General features: G+C 44.3%; 1 protein-coding gene across 5 annotated transcripts in view; it reads left to right on the top strand.

The window, feature by feature from the left end:
• Fhod3 (formin homology 2 domain containing 3) overlaps positions 1 to 21593 on the top strand; it is a 409106-nt gene that overhangs the window by 236472 nt on the left and 151041 nt on the right. For all 5 annotated transcript variants that reach the window (XM_057788966.1, XM_057788965.1, XM_057788964.1 and 2 more), the window contains exon 6: positions 8394 to 8488. In XM_057788966.1, coding sequence (XP_057644949.1) covers positions 8394 to 8488 — 95 coding nt within the window. The remainder of the gene's footprint in view (positions 1 to 8393; positions 8489 to 21593) is intronic.

Genomic DNA, 21593 nt, shown 5'->3' with positions numbered 1-21593 from the left:
CATACAAAGAAAGTGTGTCCAACCCATGACCTGTGAGCCACATGTGACCTGGAATAGTCACAGATAGTCAAGTCACAAGTATGGCCCAACATGAAACTGTAAACTTCTTTCAAACCTTATGAGCTCTTTCTCTCTCTCTCTCTGTGTGTGTGTGTGTGTGTGTGTCTGTCTGTCTGTCTGTCTGTCTATCTCCCTCTGTCTCTCTCTGTCTCTGTCTCTCTTTCTCTCTCTGTCTGTGTGTGTGTCTGTCTCTCTCTGTCTCTCTCTGTCTCTCTGTCTCTCTCTGCCTCTCTCTCTCTCTTTCTCTGTGTGTGTGTGTGTATATGTGTCTGTCTGTCTATCTCTCTCTGTCTCTGTCTCTCTGTCTCTCTGTGTGTGTGTGTGTGTGTGTGAATTTTGTAGCTCAGTTATACAGTGAACTTTGAGAATGGCCACATCTATAGAAGTGCTAAGCGGTTAGACATACTTCTGTAGTAACAATGACAGCAACATGGAAGAGACGTGGCAGTGTTAGAAGGAAGTCCCCATGTTGTGGTGACCCCCACCATAGAATTACTTCCTTTGATACCTCACAACTGTAGTTTTGTTACTGTTAGGAATTATAATGTAAATATCTGATATGAAGTATATCTGATATGTGGCCCCAAAGTGGTCACAGCCCACAGGTTGAGAACTGGGGTGTTTGAGGCAGCATGGAGGAAGGAGGCAAGGAACTCACTAGAGGTGAAGAGTGTGGAAAGACATTGAGTCTGGCATAGTTAACTAATTCCAAGCATTATCGGTGGATAGAACCATGTATATAAATTCAGCGAAAACAAAGACAACCCCTTTCCCCCTAAGCACAAGGCTCCATTTCCCACTGTTTTATTTACTAAAAACAATGCATTGTTGGTTGAGACTCATGGAATTGATTTCACAACTTATTAGTACTGTCTGGAAGTGTAAGTATGGAATGGGCTCCGGCTAGAGCCTGGGTGGTTGAGGACTGTGCGCTGTAACAGGACCCCTGAGGACCCCAGAAGGAGGCAGGTTGTGGAGGATATAGAGTCGGATGGAGGACAGTTGGAGCCTCTCAGCACTGCTTCCAGCAAAGCCCCTAGGGTGACCTATGCTCTGGACCAACTTTTACTTGGAAGAAAGGGTCTCAAGCTGCAGGAAGAAAAAGAGGAAGGAAGGAGAGAGAAAGGAGGTAAGGAGGAGAAAGACGAAGAAAGGAAGGATGGCAGATAACAGGCTTAAAAGATGAGGCGAGATGCAGAGTGGACCCCCTCAAGGGTTCACTGTCCACGGAGAGGCTGCGGCACAGGAGTTAGTCAGGTCATCGATGAGACAGCACAAACACACAGCAACCGCTATGTTGAGGGGAGAGACATGGGCAAATATCTGAAGGCCCAAGAATAAATGTGAACAGCAAACTGGGAAAGAAATCTAGAACATGAAAGGGCACTGAACTGATGGTGTGTTCATCAAACACTCCATGCCTGTATTCTTTCTTCTCTGTGTTGCCAACCCCGCTGTCCCTGAGTAATCCCTAGGCGAGACTAGCTGTGGGGACCCTTGGGAAAGGCATGGGCCTGAGGATGCCTAATAGTCTGTTTAGGAAGACATCAGTCCCAAGAGGGTGGGACTGGTGGTGTCTGGTGTAGAAACTATTACAGATGGCTAGTCACAGAGCAGGTTAAGTATGCCCAGCCTTCTGAAGGGGTGGCTCAGAGGACCTAGAGAGATCAAGATACTGAAGAAGGTGTGTGTGTGTGTGTGTGTGTGTGTGTGCGCGCGCGCGCGTGCGCGTCCATGTATATGTCAGATTTATATGAATCCCAGGCTCATCACAAACTGTATCTGAGTGAATTCATGCCCTAAAGAACTCACCAGAGATTCAGAAATCTAAACAAGGTTAAACAGAGTCCACGTCCACACTGGCCATTCTGTGATCCTCACATAGGACCAGACTTAGAGAGCCAAACAAAATAACCTCAGCCCGGATCCCATTCTGGCCACCATATGATCCTTTGATCCTTTTGAAGAGCCAGTCCAGACACACAACAAAGGCTTGAAAAATTGCTGGTTTGGGAAGCCACAGTCTAATGAAAGGAAGGTTAGAACTCAGGGCCCAAACTGAGTCAGGTGAGCTGCCTGCTTAAATAAAACAATGTTCTCTGTGCTCCTTAAACAAAAGCCAAAGTTTCTTGACATAACCTTCAAATTATCCAGGATCTAAGCCAAAGTTACTTGTCATGTAATAAGCTTGGAAAGTTTCGTCTTCTTGGGAAGGAAAAAACCAGTACATCCCAGTGCCAAGGTGATGCAGACATTGGATTTGTGAAAGGCTTAAAAATAGCATTATAAAAGTGTTTCAGGTAGAAGATAAATAGAAAACGAGAAAGTGCATTCAAAGAAGTAAACTGAAAGATTTCGTGATGAGTCATATAATAAATAGAATTAGTAACTTAGCAGATAGTCTCATTAGCAGATAGACCTAAATTCAAACACATCAATAATTGTGTGATATATGACTAGCTTAGTCACTGCATTTAAAGGCAGGACCTATCAAGACAGACAAACAAAAGAAGACCCAGATAAATGTCACATGAAACTTATCTTAGTATACATGGTTTAAGAGCAAAGATCTAATCACAATGCAGAAAATGTAAATATTAATCAAAATAAAGCAAAAAAGTGGCCACACCACCTTGGGTAGAGTTGAGAGAAGCAAGTGTTAAAAAGAACTTCACCATGACACAAGGGTGGTGCTTCAGACAACTAGAGTTCAACATATATGGTACCCAAGAGGAAATTGGAATAAGAAGTAGAAAATCCCATTTCATTTGGAGAGTTCACTTTCCCACTTGATGATCAGCAGACATGGTAGAATAAAAATCAGCAAGGCTATCGAGGAACAGAATGGCTTCACCAACCAACTGGCCCCAAGGGACATCTCCAGAGCATTCCACCTGGCTGCAGGAGAACATGTACCTTACAACATACAGGCAAAACAGTCACCAGCATAGGTCATATCCTAAAGCCCGAAACAAACCATGACAAATCTTAACAGATTAGAATCAGATGATGTGTTTTCTGGTTGTAATGGAATTAAACTAAATCAGTGACAAAGAGAATAGGAATATGTCCAACCACTTGAAATTAACATGCTTCAGAATCACCCATGTGTCAAAGAGAAATTCTCAAAGGAAATTAGAAAATAGTTTGTACCAAATAAACAGACACTGTACTAAAAGCTGTGGGATATGACACAGGAGGGAAAATTGCAACACCACAGACTTACACTAGAAAAAAAAGAAAACCATGTAAATACCCAAATTTAAAAAATAAAAGACTAAGAATAAAAATGATCTGAAAGGTAGAAGGAAATAGTAATGGAAAATATTGAAATTGAAACATTAGAAAAAATCAAGAGAAAAGAACCTTTTTTAAAAAAGAAAAATAAAATTGATGAAGAATAATGGGAGAAGACAGAGTTGCCAACACTAGGAAAGAAAGATAAGACCATAGTACAAGCTCAGCCTCAGAGTCTTGCTAATAACTCTAAGTTAAAAATGAACAGCTTAGAAAAATGGACCCATTCCTTACTGACCACAAACTACCAAACCCTAGATGGAGACAGATAAGCTGAGACCTTATAACTATGGCTAATGATGACTTCAAAAGAAAAGAGCTTGCAGTTAACTTTGAAAAAAAGACTCTCTAGGCCCAGATGGCTTCCTGGCAAGTTCTACCAAACAATTCAAGACAAAACAAAACCGATGTTATAAAATCCCATCCAGAAAAAAGGAAGAGAAATACTTCCCAACTCTTGTCATGACGCCACAGTCTCCATGATGTGAAAACCAGACAGAGAGGATGGTACAGGTCGGTATCCTAAGCAAAGATGCAAAACTCCTTAAGAAGATGTTAGCGAATCAGATCCAGCAGCAAGTAACAAGATTAATGCACCATGACCAAATGAGGTGCAAGGCTCATCGGATGCTGAGATCCAGGCAGCATGAACCAGTTGTGTCAGCAGTCTGAAGAAAAACCACAATCACGTCAGGTAATGTCAAAAGGGCACCTAACGCAAGTCATCATCACTTGTGATCACAGATCCTTCCAGGATTCACAAAAACCTGCCTCTGACATTACAGTTAGCAGTGAAGATCTAAACAGACTTCCTCTTGATACTGGGAACAGGAAAAGTATCCACTTTCTGCACTCCTGTTGACTATTAACACAAAGTCCTAACTAGCAGAGGAAGGAAGGCTCAGGTGTGGTTTGGTGAGGAAGAAACCAAAACATTTTTTTTCACAGATAATATTATTGCCTGTGTAAGCAGTGCAAGTAAATCTACGGAAACAAAACCAAAAAACTAAAGCCTCCTAGAATTAATACATTTAATGAAGTAAAATTCAAGAACAACACACCAAAGCCATTATTCCTGTCTCCTAATAAGCAACGGGGAATGGAAAAATAACAAACAAAAACTTTCTACAATAACTTGAAAGGACAGGGACTACTTATATAAATTTAGGAAACAAAACCAGAAAACATATACCACATCTATAGCTGAAAGATAAACATAGTTGAAAGTGATCAGAGGAAATCCACATTAATGAATGTAGTAGATTTATGAATTGAAAGTCATCTGCTAAAACTGTTCTCTCAAAATTTATCCATAAACCTTAACATTCCAGAGTTTGTGTCCTTTTCCTTTTCCACATGTGTGTGGGTTGTACCTGCATGTGTATATTTGTGCACACGCATGCATGCACGTATGTGTGTGTGTGTGTGTGTGTGTGAGAGAGAGAGAGAGAGAGAGAGAGAGAGAGAGAGAGAGAGAGAGCTTGTGCCCATATGTGTGGGCTGGACGTTAATATCAGGTATCTTCTAGATTGTTCTATCTTCATTCTGGCAGAGTCATTCAGTCAAACGCAGAGCTCGCTTTCATGGCTAGTCTAGCTAACTGTTTGCTTGTCCATGGGCTGGGATTACAGGCGGACCTCCAGGCACTCCTGTGAGATCCGGGGATCTGAACTCTGGTCCTCAGTTGTGTGACAAGCACTTTAACCCCTGAGCCATCTCCTTAGCCCTGTCACAGGAATCTTTTTAGTAATATAGACAAACTGCTTCCGGATTTTAAACAAAGTTCACTTGAAAAGGAACATAAATGGTCAAAATAGTACTGAGGGAGAAAAGTGACATAGAAGGTATTAACAGCATACATAAATGTAAAATCTTAACAGAAAGCTGGAACTGAGATAATGTGATGTAGGCAAATAGATCAATGGAGAGGAATCGGCATGCGCAGGCATAATCTATGGATTTTTGCTACCTTGCAAAAGCATTGAAATATAATAAAGTCTCTTAACAAATGGCCTTAAGCCAATTGGACGGTTAAATGAAGAGAAAAGAACTTTAAACTTTGTATAATCTCAAAAATGGATCTTATGGCCAAGTATAAAAACTAAAACATAGCAGTTGTGTTAAGAGAAAAAGACTTGCAGACTCTGGGTCAGGCAGGAGTTGCTCCCTGGAATCCCGTCCCCTGCACCTGGAAGAGGTGAGCAGTAAGGGGTTCAGACTTCGAGAGGCTGATGTTCAGGGCACGATTGATGTCGGAACACATTATGGGCAACGATGTCTGGGCAGCATTCTTACTCAGCGCCTACCAATGCAAGATGGGCCTCTCGCTGCTACTGTCTCAGTTTTTAGATATGTGGAAGCAATCAGTACATTTCAGCTGTGGTGGAACAAAGTGTCCAAGGGACCTCCTTTTGTGACTAGGGTGTCTCCCACCACCCTGTTCTGCCTATTCTTGACAACACAGATCTCTCTCTCTCTCTCTCTCTCTCTCTCTCTCTCTCTCTCTCTCTCTCACACACACACACACACACACACACACACACACACACAAAGAAAAAAAACCCACCAAACAAAGAAGCACTAATAAACAAACAAAACAAAACAAAAACACCTGGTTCTTGTGACCCAGACACAAGTACGTTACCATGACATCCACCTTTTTTTTTTTTCTCGTGTGATTTCTTTTCCTCAGGTTTTTGGTTGGTGAGTCTTTGCAATTGATTCCTTTTGCAGATTCAGCTCAGTAGAGTCTCGTTACTGCCATCTTGTGTCTAGAGTGGGCATTGCAGGAAGAAAGCTACAGCATTTTAAACATCTATTTTTAGAGGGTAGGGTTTGGATTGTTCAGGTGTTAGGCCAAGTCATTAGACACGAGCATTCTGGTAAGCGCCATCTTCAGTGTGAGAAGCTGGTAGAATCAACCAGGTTTTAAATCTACATCTGCTTCTCCTTTTTTGTAGAAGGGCCCAGCTTCTCGCATCTGTTGTCCAGAGGCCCCTGAACAGTTTGGGTGTAAACCATCATTCCAGAATTTGGGTCTTGTGTGCGGAGGGTGACTTACAGGCTTGACTTTTCAGGGGACTATAGGGTCCATCAGCATCTCTTGTGGCCTTGGGTGGACTTAGCGGAAATCAGGACTGGCGTTTCTGAAGGAGGAAGGGACAGACAGTAGAAAGCTCATAAGCTTACAAGACACATACTTTATTTGCCTTGTTTTTGACCTTTGCTGCTTGCTTTTCTATTGCCAAAGTGTCGTGATGTGCAGAGTAGGAAGATGGAGAAAGAGAAGAGAACATGCACCTCGTCAGGTCTTTCTTCCCTCCCCTCTGCAGCGCCACACAGAGTTTAGATCTGAGCAAGTCCCTGCCCACTGAGCCACATGCCACTTGTAATAAATTACTCTTCTATTGGCTGGCGACAGGTGTTATATTTTACTTGTCATAGAAATGGCACTTTGGAGGAAATGTTTACTTTCTTATGTATGCGGGGAATTTTTTGTTTTTGTTTTCTTTTTTAATGTAGAGGCCCCTCATTAAGACAGGTTCTTCAAGCCACGTGAAGAAACATGTAAAGAGGACTTAGTGTCTTAGCACAGGCACCCGGAAGGAGAGCCATCCTGTCTGTTTAAACCCTGCTTTTAGTAAGAGTATATTCAGTGTTTAGATATTAGCTAGACTCTGAACCTGTCGTGTAATGTTTATTGTGTTTTGAGTACACTCAAAATGCCTTTTTTTTTTTAAAGCTTTGAGTATTCAGATGCAGCTTTCCTTGTTTGTCTGTTTGGTCCTTTGTTTGGTGGGTAATGCTGGAGTTTTTGACAAAACACACACACACACACACACTTGCCTATCTTGATCCCTGAAATGTCCCTATTTTTGGTTGTTCTTTTTTCAGTCAATGCCATTTCACGCAGATTGTTTCCTAAAACCTACATGCTAGCTTTGTATTAAAGAAAGTCTGTCAGTACATTAAAATGATTATCCTTAAATTATGGGATTAGGGATCATTTTGTTTACTTTTTTATAATTTCCAATTTTCAAAATGATATGTTCTGTTAAAAATGAAGTTTAATAAACTATTGATACCATGCCAACTACTTATGAGTGAAAAATGGTTAGGATAGCAGATATGAGCTAAGGAAACCTGCTTAATTTGGATAGTCACCACCTATCTGTGCAGTGTCTACAGAAGAAAATTATTTTGATATTACTGGAGCTGTTTAAAGATAATACATTGCACTTTCTTCTTGGAGAATGATAATAGGGTGATTATGTTTTCTTAAACTGAGACTTGGTGCGTGGCAGGTTATTTGGAGGGTTTCCAGGGCCATACGCACTAGGGAAGCACTCTGTTGGTGAGCTACAACCTCAGCCCTCTTTGTAGTGTTCAAAATGTTCAGATAGTCTCTCTGAGGTGGACACCCTGGCCTTGAACTTCTACTCTGCCTACATCAGCTCCCAGAGTAGCTGGCGTCACAGGTCTGCACCTCTAGACTGGTCAGAAGATATTTTTTCAAGTCTGACGTTTTCCATCATATCAGCTTTGAACTTAAGAAAATTCATAGTGACACTTAAAAATGCAGTGTTGTCTTTTCTCTAAAGGAACAGAGTTGTATTCATGCAGGATGGTTTTAAAAGACATGGGGCCTGCTGTCTGCAGCCTGGGGCACTGGTTGCTTTGGGAAGCTTCGTGTGCCCTCTTGGTTTCAGATGCCATCTCTTACAGCCTTGTCCTGTCTTGTCCAGCATATGCATCAGAATGGGGGAGCATGTGTTTATATGCCAGGATGCTTACACCCAGCAATCAGGGATTCCAATGCCTTGGGTACACCCTCCAGATGTCATGGCTAGCCCACACCGCTTTTAGTTCTGAAATAAGGTTCAGTCCATTTCGGATCCTCACACTTACCTTCAGAGCTGGTTCTCTATAGATGGTGCCCTTAACTTGATGAAAACCTCAGTTGGCCTCCTGATCATCGAAGATCGCACTTGTATATAAACCCATAACATCTCCTTGTCTCTTTTCCCTGTCTGCAGCACTGGGGCAGATTATGCTGTATGTGGATGGGATGAATGGGGTCATCAACCACAGTGAGACCATCCAGTGGCTTTACACTCTTGTTGGGTCAAAGGTAAGACAAGTTTTTTTTTTCTTTCTTTCTTTCTTTTTTTTTTTTTTAACATCTTGTTCATTTTGCAAATCATTGCCTTTTTGTTTAAATCCTCTCTGAAATGTTCTCACAAAGAGAAGTCCTCTCAGCTTTGTTCAAGTCCTGTCTTGGTATAAACGATGACTAATCCTTTGTAGGTTTTCAAGCCCACGCCAATCACAGATAGCTTTATAACGTTTTAATGCACTTCTGCTTTTTTCTTCTCCTAAGCTGTAATCAAATGCCTTTGGCACTTTTGGCTTCTAATACTTAATTAAAATGTTATACCATAGATAAAGTACCTATGTACGCCTTATATTTTGTGACCTCCATGGTAGGATCTATGTGAGGTCATAGATACCAGACGAGAGAGCCCCGGTGCCCTTACTGGCCCTTGGATTTCCTTTCCCAGTGTTGTGATGTGAAAAAATCTCTCCCATTTCATAATGGATAAACTATTTTCCCTTGGGCAACTGAAATGTTTTTCCCCTCTATCTTTTTAGCTTTGTTTTCTATGGAAAATGGAAGCAACTCTATTTTGATGCTAATGCGAGTGGTCTTGGATGTGGAGTGGAATGCTGGGTCTCTCAGGTTGACTTAGCCAGGCTGGAGGGAGATTTGTATCTGCTCTCCTGTGGTGGAGGTTTCTGTTTTCCTTGCATCTGCTTGGAGGCCTCCCTGGCTGACTGGTCTGTCTGGAAGCAGTTCCCTCCACAGTTCTCTGATTGATGTCCATGACCTTAAAATCTAGAGAGATGGGCGAGCCTTTTTTAATTAAAAAGGGGACTTTTAATACATGTTACAAATGAATTAAGAAATCTTCGTAGTTCTGTTGTGGTCCTGACAAGACTGATGTGGTGGCATGGGAACAGGGAAGAACACGAATAAGCGCAGGGGAAGGGGAGTGCCGTGGCCTAAGGATGTTCCCTGAACCCCTGTGCTGGGAGCTCATGCAGCCCTGTGGGAAGGTGTGGCCTTTTGTGAGGAGCTCAGGCCATGAGGGTTCTTCCCTTGGTAGTGGTTTGTTGCTGTTGTAGCAGAGGCCTTGTTCTCTGCTTTTCTCTTATGTCAGAACATGGCCTCTGTCCCTTCTGGTATCTGCAGTGACCAGTTCCCATCTTGGATGGGGAGGCTGGCCCTCTCTGGCATGTGCTATGAAGATCTTGCGTGTGTCCCTGCCTGTCAATCTATGCAAAATGCAGTTCTGTTCTCTAAAAAATAAATCATGTAGTCTCAGGTGTTGTGTGATGACACTAATGGAGTAAGATAGGAAAAAGTTCCAGAGACGAGGAAGGGTTACAAAGAACTGGAAACTGTGGGGGAGGGGATAAAAAGACATGGTAGCTCATATCTAAAACCTCAATGCTTGGAAGGGTGAAGCAGAGGATTACTGCGGGTTCAAGACCAGCCTAGGTTATAGTGTAAGGTCCTGGCTCAAAACCCCAAAAGAAAAAGAAAAATAGGAAATGAGACGGAACGAGCAGGAGGTAACAAATTCATCTCTTAGCCACTAGCCTGTGGCATCGCTGCAGCCTGTGGTGTCTGTCCCCATGACGTCCCCCTCCCTGCTTTGGGATCACTCTTCAGGGTAAAGTATCTGAAAAGGAGAACAAGGGGAATCCACATTGCATTTTGAAGTACACCGAGAATCATTAAACCAGAGGAAGAAATTGGCAGAGCAGTCATGCCTTCCCTGCTGGCCCTTAGAGCTCTTGCTTGCTCTGGGGTCCCTCCTCAGGCTCTGCCCGGGGTTGACCAGTTATCTCTTTCCCTACCCTCTGGCTTCATTAGCACTAGACTGTCTGTCTAGAACATGTGAGTTTTGTCTCCACCTTTCACTTTTCCAAAAGCTGGTCTTTAGTGCCTGATGACTTCCAGGCATTGTTAGGCTGGGCAAATAGAGTTTAGTGAGCTTGCACCTTGGGGCCTATGGTGATGCTAAAAAGGCTGACACCAGAAGCTGCTGTCCCATTTACTGTGATGTCAGACACGATCTTGAATCAGGCTACCGGGTATACTCAGTTCAGGTCAGCAGCTGAATGCAAGAAGCAAGCAGCCATTGGCAAGTGTTTTTCCAGCACAGTCCTCCTGAGATGTCCCCTTCTCTACAAAACCTGCCGCCCCTTCCCTCTCTTTCATCTGGGGAGTGAAGGTTCCAGAAGACTAGGTGCCTGAGCCTAACCAGGACCCTTAGGTTTAGAAAATGATGCCTCAGTTCTGTCCTCAGCCCACAGATTAACCAATGCAGCTGCTGTAGGTTTCCCTAGCTCAGGTGGAGAAGGCAGGGAAGCTGTGTTCGAGCCTTGTCTGTTGGCGGAGCCATGGCTTCTAAACCTGAAAGGTTTGCCTTGACAGCCTGCTGGCTTTGCCTTATACAGGCACAATGTTGATAAAGGAAGTGCTGGTTAGAAAAAAATTCCTGTTATTCTGTTTTCATAGCGCTTGATTTTCCTCCCATGAAAGGCAACAAGATGTGAATTTGCCGCCTGCCAGAGGGGCATTATGCAATGCACATTCACAGTTACTTGAAACTCCAGAGAAAAAAAAGGATGCATTTGGCTTTAAAAGAGAAAGCGCAGAGTGTGTTCTCTGAGGTCTTTCTGTTTACATGGGCCCATCTCGAAACTCCTCAGCCAGAGGGAAGAGGTGGGTGCCCCTGCAGTGACTTATTAAGGGTGTATAGTTGTTTTCTTCACGGACCTGTAATTCTAATTAATTGGGGTAAGCTGATTCTGTTTGTACAGCGTGGCCTGCCACTCTGTCTTCCATTCTGGCCCTGAGGAAGACCCTCATCTCCTGACCAGGGATGGTCTTGATGTTGCCATGGAAACCACCCTTTCTATTCCTTTCTACCTTTGCTCACCCTGCTGTCTATTTCTGCCTACCTCACGGAACCTCATTCTTCCAGCTGTGTGTCAGGCAGCTGACGGACATCAGTGGGCTTCCTCTGCATCTGTGTGAAGATGGGCACATTGTTCTGCTCTGACGTAACCCTGCTAACTAGTGTAGGGCGGGATGAAAAGAGCCGCGGCCATGCTGCCTTCTCCTCACACATTCTACATTCTCTCTGTGAGCCCTCATTAGGGCAGTAGAATGAACACAATCTGAGCTACACGGCATGGAGGACATAGGATTAGAGGAGGGAGAAAAGATGGGAGGGCCGGGGACAGTTACTATGAAGCGATAGGGCCTGGGAAGGGTAGCAGCCAAGGTGAGAAAGGTGTGGACATCTTGAGGAGCAGCGTCCGAAGCCTAGCTTTCTGGATTTAGAAAACGTGAGTTGTATCTCAGAGTGAGACAGTGCCTCTGGCAGGAGCAGGGAAGCTGATATAAATTTTGGAAGGATATTTTGGAAATGAAGGGAATGTCCCCACATAGAGCCGAGCAGGTGATCCCAGGTGCCCAGTGCTCCCTGTGTCGGGAAACTGTGCTTGTTGCTCAGGAGATGAGAGCGAGTAGCCATTTGGTTTTGTAGTCTCTATTGTGTCTCTGGTAAGTGACACTCAAGTGACCCACATATAGGCTGAGGCATGAAGAATGTCCTTAGTACCTACAGTTATAGAATCCTAGCTGTGACGAACGCTGAGTCATGTTAAAGTTGCTCTTGTTATCATGAGTTACAATCCTGATATTTCTAGAAAAATATCAACTAGCTCAACACTAGTGGGACATGGGAGTTGATGGGAAGCCATTCTTCTGGGGGAAGCACCTTCATCTAGACCATTACCAAACACTGTGTATATGTCAGTCACGCCGAATTCCCTATGCCCTGCTCTGAGCATTTGAGGGTGGCTGTCATGGACTGAGGATATACATATATAGATATATCTATGTATACGTGTGTACATATGCACATGCACACACATAACCCAGTCATTAAAGTGCTTGCGTGTAAGCACAAGGACCTTAGGTTGCTTCCTGGGACCCACATTTAACAACAAACAAACAAACCATGTTGGGTGTGGAGGTGTGCTTACAATCCCAGGACTGGGGAGGCTGCACAGCTACCCTGGACTGGTTGCTCAGTTTTAGGCCAATAAGAGACCCCATTTCAAAATAGATGAAAATAAAGGTGAATAGGTCCTAAGCAGTGGCATGTGAGGTTGTCCTCTTGATTCCATGTGTAGTCATGCGCACATAAACACACATACCCATCCACATGTAAAGATGGCTCTCCTGTGAGTCTGTCCAGGCTACAATGTATCCTTTACTGTAGCTGTCACAGGAACCTAATAACCAGTTTCGTTTTCTCCTGGCCACCGCCTTCTTTTTGCAACTGGTAGAAGGTGTACAGCAGCCTCCTGGGAGGGAACATTTTCTCCCACAAATTTCATCTTTTCTTTAGTGGGTCTTTTAAGCAGCAGCCCCGGGTGCTGGCTGAAGCTAGCCTGGCAGTCCATTAAACTTCGCTGGCTTTTCCTCATACATCATGCCTGCCAGCTCTTCTTTCTGCGTGTCCATGACTGATGGTTGTGTATCTAAATGCAAAGCATTGCAATTTTCCTCATTGATCAGACCACAGTTCCAGCCTCAAGATAATTGTGAATTCTGCCTTGGCCATTTATCATCTTAACTGTTAATGCCAGCCTTATATAACATAAATTTAATAAGTTATGCCTTTTATTATAGACAGAATGCTGAGGGGGGGGGGGAGAGTGTGGATTAACCAGGACAAACTGCGTGATGACGCTTATTAGCCAAAGTGTTTTAGGGTCACTGTGAAGTGAGTCGGGAGCTGCCTAGCTGACCATCAAGTCACTCCTTCATTGTCCCCAATGCCTTCTCAAGATCTTTCTGAAATCAGGACATACTGCATCTCACAGCACAAGCTAGGGCTTTGGAGTCCAGTGCATCCTTCTCGTGGGTTGCCTTTACATCTATAAATGGAGACAGTCTGTAAGATGAGTAGATACGAGTGTGTAAACTGAGCACTCTTCGTTCCTGGCCCTGTGTCCTGTATCATTTGTTAAAGGCTCTTCTTCCCAGAAGCACACTCAACATCCTAATTTAGAGATGTTCTCAACTGAGACCATTGGGCATGGTGTTTCCCTCTCTCCCTTCCTCTTTGTCCCTCTTCCTCCCCCTTCCTGTCTCTCCATCTCTCCCCAACCTTAAGCATAAATTTCCTGGGCTAATTTTTCAGGAATCAGTGGTAAGTTCAGGAAACTATAGGATGTCATTTTGGGAGTCCATCTGCTTGCATCCCTTTTTGGTAGTTGCTTTCTGTCTGATTTTATGCTGTGGGTGGCTTCTGTCCATCCTAACCCTGTCCCTTACTTGCCAGAGGAGTGCAAGGCAGGTCCCTAGAGAGCAGCTTATAGCTGGCCTTTGTGCCTGTAGTTTCTGGGGATTTCATGCTGTGATGGTATACCACATGTGACTTCCATCACACGTGAGCATTTCTTGATGCTTGGCAGGGTGGCTCCACCTTCCTCCCCTTTGTCCTCGGCTAGACCATTGCAGACACCTTTTCCTCTCGTGTGAAGAAAATTGTCCCTCTCCTTGCATTTCAAGCCTCTTGCTTTCCTCTGCATCCCTAGTTCCATGGCAGGATCAATATCAGTGGCAAGTTTAATGATCATGCAGCTTTTTCTTTTTTGCACATGGGTGTGCACACATATGTGGGCGTGTATGAGTGTGGAGATGGGAGGATGGCGTTGGATGTCTTCCTTGCCTGCTCCCCACCTTGTATTATTGAGTCAATATCCCACTTGAACACAGAACACACCAATTATGCTGGTCTAGCTAGCCAGCTTTCTTTGAAGATGGCCTATCTCTGCCTCCTGCAGTCTGGGATTACAGCTGAATCACCACACCCACCCAGCCTCTCCATAGGTGTGATGCTCCAGTGTCTGGTCTTCATGCTTCTGTGGCAAACACTTTGCCTGCTGAGCCACCTCCCCAGCCCTCTGTTTGGAGATATTTTTGCTGCCAATGTGAGAGTGATGCTCTATGTAGCTAAGTAGGAAAATATCTGAAAAATATATATTTATATATATTAAATTTAATACATATATTAAACTCACACTGTAAACATATTTAACACCATGAAGTCTGCTCAGCCATTGAATTCTGTATGGCCTAGCCAAAGAAGTTACCACCACATTACTCAATTTCTTAAATGGTAGCTGTTGTCTTAAATCAGTACTATATTTGGTACTAGATTTGGAACTTGTATTTAATACTTCAAATGACTTGAATTAATATATGTTCCATTAATAGAAGTTGGGCTAATATTAATTTTCATAATGAAGTTAATGACAACAGATTGAAGAAAAAAACCCAAGCTGATGGATAATCTCAACAACTTGGTAACATTGTAAAAACTAACATTTAAAGCTTTTCAGTGATTGTAAGAATAAAATGGTCTCTTTATATAAAACTAGAAATTTTAAAAAGTAAAATCAAACAAAAAAATACTATCTGGAGATGCTGCCAAAATTAAGGATGATGATTAACTTTGGAACCTTTCTATTTTCCTTTGTTTCTTTCTTATATAGTAAGCCCTAAACATATTCTAAATATTTTCTGTGTCACTGTAATATTTAAAATATTGTTTGATGCCTGTATAATAGTCTCTTGCATGACTCTGCTGTGACTCATGGGAGTTCATTTCATGTTTCTCATGTTGTCAGTCAAGTGGCTTCAGGTTGGACGCTATATTTGAAGATATTTTACTATCATTCAAACCTTTTTAGTGAGTGAAGTTGCTTTTGACTTGTATTTGTCAACATCCCATTAAGTAGTATTTCTGAAACTCCTTGCATTACCCCAGTGTGTTCATGTGCTGTTGGCAGGGTGACACTGTGGCTTCAGAGCCAATGTCCCCTGTAGAGATCACCCCCACCCCACTCCTCTGCCTGTGCACGCACACCCAGAGCACAAATTCCGATGTGTATCATTTCTTTTGCACATGTGGGTTCACATGTGTGCTGGTGTTTGGAGGCCAGAGCTCAGCCCCTGATGTCACACGTAGACACTGTTCACCTTGTGTCTTTCAGGCAGGGTCTCTCCCCATCTAGGCTAGATTGGCTGGCCAGTGGGGCCCCAGAGACCCTCTTGCCTCTTCAGCACTAGGATTACAAGCAAGCTACATCTTCTCCTTTTAGTAGCATAGGTTCTGGAGATTGAACTCGGGTCCTTATACCTGCAGGGCAAACACTTTACCACCTGAGCCTGTCCCCCAGTGTCACATCATGTTTGGTTTCTTAGATGCCCCAGTAGGAAACCATTCCCCTGGGAGAGGAGTAGGTAAGATCAGGTTTCACAAGCACTTGCTTTAGGAGTGAGCGACCTGAGGGTGAGGCCAGGTCTTAAGGGAATAGCCAGCAGAGGCTCCCCGTGGCAGAAGTATCTCTCCTTAAGTCCGTGGTGTAACCTCAGGGAGCATATTTGGGTCCTCTCCACTCTCAAGAAGCTTCTCTGTAAGTAAGCCTTGCTGCTTCATCACTCACAAATGGTTTTTCCCTATAAAAGCCAGAAATACAAGTGGGAGTGGAACTATGGCGCTTCTGCTCCTGTGGCCAGAGAAAGCTGCCTAATTCTGTCAGCAGGAAAAAGAGTAGGAACTGCTGATTCGAACCTGGGAACACATCTGGAAGATTGCAAAACCTCAAGCAGCCAGCATACCCTTTCTCCAATGAAAATAGTTTCCATCTTCTAGGGCAGTAGAAGAAGGGAGGACAACAGAGGCAGGAGGTCTGGGAGTCATCTCAAGAGATGCCTTGCAGGCTTGGCTTCTATTTGTCAATGCTCTTCGCCTCCCCCCACCCCCTGCCCACTCCCTCTTCCACCCACCACCACCAGCCCCTGGACTTTGTTTCTGTCTGCCTGGCACCCGTATGCACTCACTTCATGGAGACTCCTGGCAACCAAGCTCTCCTGACAGCACATTCACCATGCCAGGCTTACCTGCTGTCTGCTGGCATGCCTCCAGGACTAGTTGTTTGTAGAAGAAAGTTCTTTTCCTTGGAAACTATTATCTGTCCTATTTCCACAATACATATATTTTGAGCCAAAACATAGGAAAGATGGGGCTTTTCACTGGCTAAGGGCAATAATCTGACTTGTTTTCCTTTGCTTTCACTTAGAAATTGGCCGTGAAGCAAGTTATTTTAGCCTCCTAGAATGTGGGGGTTTGTACCCCCAAAGGGGCTTGCTGCTTCCTGTAAAAGCACCCAAGCTTGTTGGTTTCCTTCAACCAATATTGCATTCTGCAAGCAGTAACAAGATGCCCCTTAGCTGGCGTGTTCGTGCAAGGGTTTGCTATCCCTTTCTCAATAGTAAAGGAGCAAATTAATGTCATTTTACGAATTGACCCTTTTCATTTTTTTTTACATTACATTTTATTTGTTATGTTTGTGAATGCATAGGCGTGTGCACATCATGGCACATGTGTATAGGTCAGAGAACAACTTGCAAGTGTTGGTTCTCTCTCTCTCTCGGGGTACCAGGGGTCAAACTCAGGTCATCATGTTGGGTAGCAAGCACCTTAACATGCTGAGCCATCTCTCGGGCCCTCAAATGACTCTTTGCAATGACCCTGGGTATCCTCTGGAAAATTTAGCCATGTGAATATTTTCTAATGTTTGCACACTACTATTTAAATAAAGTTCCAGCTAAACTCCAGTTGAATAAGTTATAATTTGTAACTTTTTGTTTTTCTTTTATCTTCCATCATCTTTGGACAGCTTGCTCTGTTTTATACTGTACAAAATGTCTTACTCACTGGTTAGTACCTTCAGGGCTAGCCAGCTTTCCCTAGGTTATTTCACTGTTCATAGCATTGGTCTCCTTTCTGTGAACTGCACTGTCAGAAGCATGCATCTGTCACTCAGCCAGAGCACAGGGAATTGGTGCAGGTGACTTCCTGTCCTGGCTGATGTGCCAACCCTGCTCATTTTATTCCCCGCGAATCCTTGCAGGCCGAGGCCCAGAGTTCTGTGCTTGAGGCACTGTGTGAATCTCTGTTTTATTTCTGATAATCGCCCACACCATGTTCAAACAGTCTGTTAGAGGTTGAGAAGGGAAAGATTCTGGAGCCTAAGATTTTTGTTGAGCCATTTAATAATTATGAAGGCCCTTGAGCCTGAATTTGAACTGCTGGCTTAGAAAGTCACAACTTGAGAGTATGACATTAGAATAAAAAGTTAAATAGGGAGTCTTAAGGATGCATAACTAGGGACTGCAATTTTTTCATGGAAGAAGAGACAGGGTCTCACTCTGTGGAGCAGGTTGATCTGGAATTGACTTTATAGGTCAGGCTGGCTGCAAACTCAACAGAGATCCTCCTCCTGCTCAGCTTCTACTGTTGGCATTACAGTCATGAGTCAGCATGCCTGGTTTGATTTTTTTCCCCAATACCTAGTTTGTTCTAGAGTATAGGTAAATGTATAAATAGTACAGTAAAGATCTATAAATCAGGATGTCTTACAGTTTCTACGCTAGTTTAAAGGTCAGCACCTGCCTATGCTACCTTTAGTGGGACATGAAACAAAATCACAGGTGTCTCTCTATTGCAACTTAAATCCTAAGACTGTGAACTGTTTGGAGAGAGGAAATGGCAACTGGAAGGCTTTGGATACTTGAATTTGTACTTTATGAGCAGCATATTTGACCTACTCGCTAGATTTCTCCTGCTTCCTTAAATCCAGTGAGCTGCGTGTGAAGTTCCAGCTTAAACGTCTTTAGAATCTGCCTTGTATTCCTTCCCCAGGCCTCTGGTCGCTGCATTCTAAAACCTAGATGCTTCCTGCAAGATGACCAGGAAAACCAAACCCTAGGCAAGCACCATGGTGATACTACTCCCCTACCCTCAGCCTCTTTGAAATGAACGTGACATTGGATCCAGAGTGTGGGGGATGTGGAGGCTGTCCTTGGTTGCTTTCTTGGTTACTTACCTGGTACTTTGGCCTTCATAAAGGTCTTTCAGCCTATATTTTATGCTGACTCGGAACATAAAGTCCAAAATAGTAGGCGTAGCAGAGTCCAGCCACCCTGAAAATGCATTAAATCTTCATGAAGTATGGTGGCGGCATGTTCCTGACCTCTGCACTCTTTTCATACAAAGGGACTAGCGCAGATTCCTGCTTAGCTATATATTTTAGGAAAGCATAAAGCACTATTTTCTCAGGCTGGGAACGTAGCTCAGTTGGCGGAGTGCTTGCCCAGTGCCTGTAGTACCTGTGAAGCGGAAGCAAAGATGTGTGGATTGGAAGGGACTCGAGCACAGCCAGCCAGTCTACCCCACCCGTGTTTACCTCCTGTGGGGATGTGCCTTTCTCTTCAGCCCACTTGGTTTTGAGCCGCTGAGGCTGATTCCCTGTTGCCATATAGCCTGTCTGCTTCATGAAGCTGAACCAGCGCATGGTGTCACATGCTTCATGGGAACTGGATCAGCTCTTCCAGGGCTAGACAGATTGCCAGGTGTTGGATGCATTGTCGTGACACTGTTCTTGTTAGGATAGGAAGGGGCTTCGGTCAAAGCTGAAAATTGGGCATTTGGGGTTGAAATGATACTCTGAGGAGTATCATGCTGTGTCTAAGCCATGTGATGGTGTATGCCCTGACTGCTTTGCAGCTTACTCCCACCTCTCCTTTTTTGGGGATGCTCCTTCCTGCAGCCACCTTAAGCCCACCTCCCCTGCTCTACCACTGCTTCCCGTGTTTGCTTCTTCCCAGTGAATATGGGCTAGGACTCCTAACAGCAGTTCCTATTCAAATGTGCAAATACACCTAAGATGAATCTGGGAGTCAAGCAAGGGCCTTGTGCATTCTACAAAAGCACTTTACTGCCCAACTAGTCCTCGGCACCAAGAAAAGATTTTTCAAGAACTGTGGAAAAGGCAATGTGCTGGTCTTTGAGGAGGGGGTGTGGTCCCCGTGCTGGTTGCTTCACGCTCCGGAGGGTGTGGTTATATTCTCCATACAGAAGGGTATCAAAGAGAGCAACTACTAGAGAAGTGCAGGATTCTATAGCAGTATTTAGAAGCAGTGTCCTCTCCCTGCTTTCAAACCTTCACAACATTGCTAATGTGGAATTTCTGAGTAGGAGCCCCGGATGCATCTGAAGATGAGCTGCGACATGCTTTCAATTAGTACCAGGAATTTGCCCCAAATTAACGTTCCGATGTTCTTGCCTCTAAAGCACTTTAATTATCTAATGTGCTTGCTATTCATTGGCGTAGTAAAGCTTTCGAAAGCACCAAACATAAACTAAGTAGAAGCTAAAGTCACAGAACTCCTGATCATAGGAATCATGTTTAAGAAATTTTTAAAATTGCAGTGCCCGAAGAACTCCCGACAGAACCTTTCCAGCAAAGGGGAAGAAGACATGAAAAGAAAGGCTTCCGTGGGTAAGCAGGTTCTCCAGCAGAAGCAGCCATGGCTTGGGATTCTAGGTACTAGGGACCACACCACGATAGTCAAGGCCCGTGACCCCACAGATACTCAGAAGGGCCCTACCTCACGGGAGCACACTGCACAGCTGCCAGGTTCCTTTCAGGAACCACAAAAGGAATTTCTACCTCCCGGGGAAGCTGCCAAGCCTGGGCATGCTGGGTTTGTGTTTACTTGAAGATAATTCTCTGGCTTTAAACATACAAAACACAGTTTATTCTTCTGGACTGCCACCCCCAAAAGCCTTGTACCTGTTGAGAAAATACTGTGGAATTTGACCTCTTCCTAGACAGGAAGGAGCAAGGAGATGGTAGGACTGGAGTTAGGGGTAGGAAACCTCTAAAGTGCTTAGAGCCCACCCCCCCAAGTACACAGTTCCCTTTGTGGTGGGAACACAAAAGGAAGGGGAAACCCAGGACTTCTTGACCTTCACCTGATTGTGAAGGGCCTTAGCTTGGTTAGGGGCTGTGACCTGTTCCACGCCACTGTGATGGGTTAGAAGGAGAAACTCAGTGAAGATACGCCACCTTCACATGTAGTGATGCTAGTGGGGGTGGCATGCATGGGCCAGGCTGGTGTAGTAGGGGGTGGATTGGGCCAGGCTGGTAGTGGAGAGTGTCATGCATGAGTCAGGCTGGTAGTGTTGGGTGGCATGCATGGGCCAGGCTGGTAGTGTTGGGTGGCATGCACGGGCCAGGCTGGTAGTGGCGGGTGGCATGCATGGGCCAGGCTGGTAGTGGCGGTTGGCATGTGGTGAGAATGAATGGAAATCAAGTTTTAGTCACAGTGAATCTGAGGTGCGGGATAGCACCTGAGAGATATCGAAGTTATAAGACAACCCAGCCCAGGAATTGGGTCAGGCCTGGAAAGCAACAGAGATTTAACATTCGATCTTAGATGAGCTTTAAAACCCAGGGGTAGGATAAACTTGTCAGAGAGTGTGTGGTGAGAAGAACGAACGCTTAGGCAGAAACCTTTAGGTCTTCACAGAGCCATCCTGAATACCCTGGAAACAGCAGCAAGGGAGTCGCCATCAGGTGGGAGACTAGCTGTCCTCTTCTGAGAGAGAGCAATTGAGTGTGTCACGTGCTACGAGACTGAATGAAATCCATGAAGAGGTAACTGCTGGATTTGACAACATGCAGGCCACCATGAACCTGAATACCTAAACTGAGCAGTGGAGACACAGTTAAATTCCCATCAAGTTGGGCTGGAGAGCATCTGGTCGCTTTTCTAGTTGGTGGAACAAAAATACTTGAGTAAAATGAACTTAGGAAGGAATGGTTGATTTTTGTCTCGTATTTTTAGGATATAGTCCATGATGGCAGGGATGGTGGCAGGAGCTGAGGCAGCTGGTCACGTGGCATCCACAGCCGGGAAGCAAAGGGAGACGGAATGCTGTGCTCAGCTCTCTTTCTGCTTTTGGTTGAGTCTGGGATTCCAGCTCATGGAATGGTGCTGCCTATACTTAAGAGACTTTCCACATCCCTTTTAACCCAGTCTAGAAAATCCTGTACAGATATGCCCGGCAGTTTGTTTCAGCAGAGATTCTAAATCCTGTCAAGTTAAGCATCAGGATTAATGATCACAGGGGATTCCTGGCAAGCTGGGGAATGAAGCCATACAGGCCTTAGGAACTCTGGAAACATTTTTGGTCTCAAGGAGAAGAAAGGAGCAGGCACCAAGTGGA

The sequence above is a fragment of the Chionomys nivalis genome, chromosome 14 (assembly GCF_950005125.1).
Source record: "Chionomys nivalis chromosome 14, mChiNiv1.1, whole genome shotgun sequence".
Classification (NCBI taxonomy): Eukaryota; Metazoa; Chordata; class Mammalia; order Rodentia; family Cricetidae; genus Chionomys; species Chionomys nivalis.
This window is presented reverse-complemented; position numbering and strand designations above follow the sequence as displayed.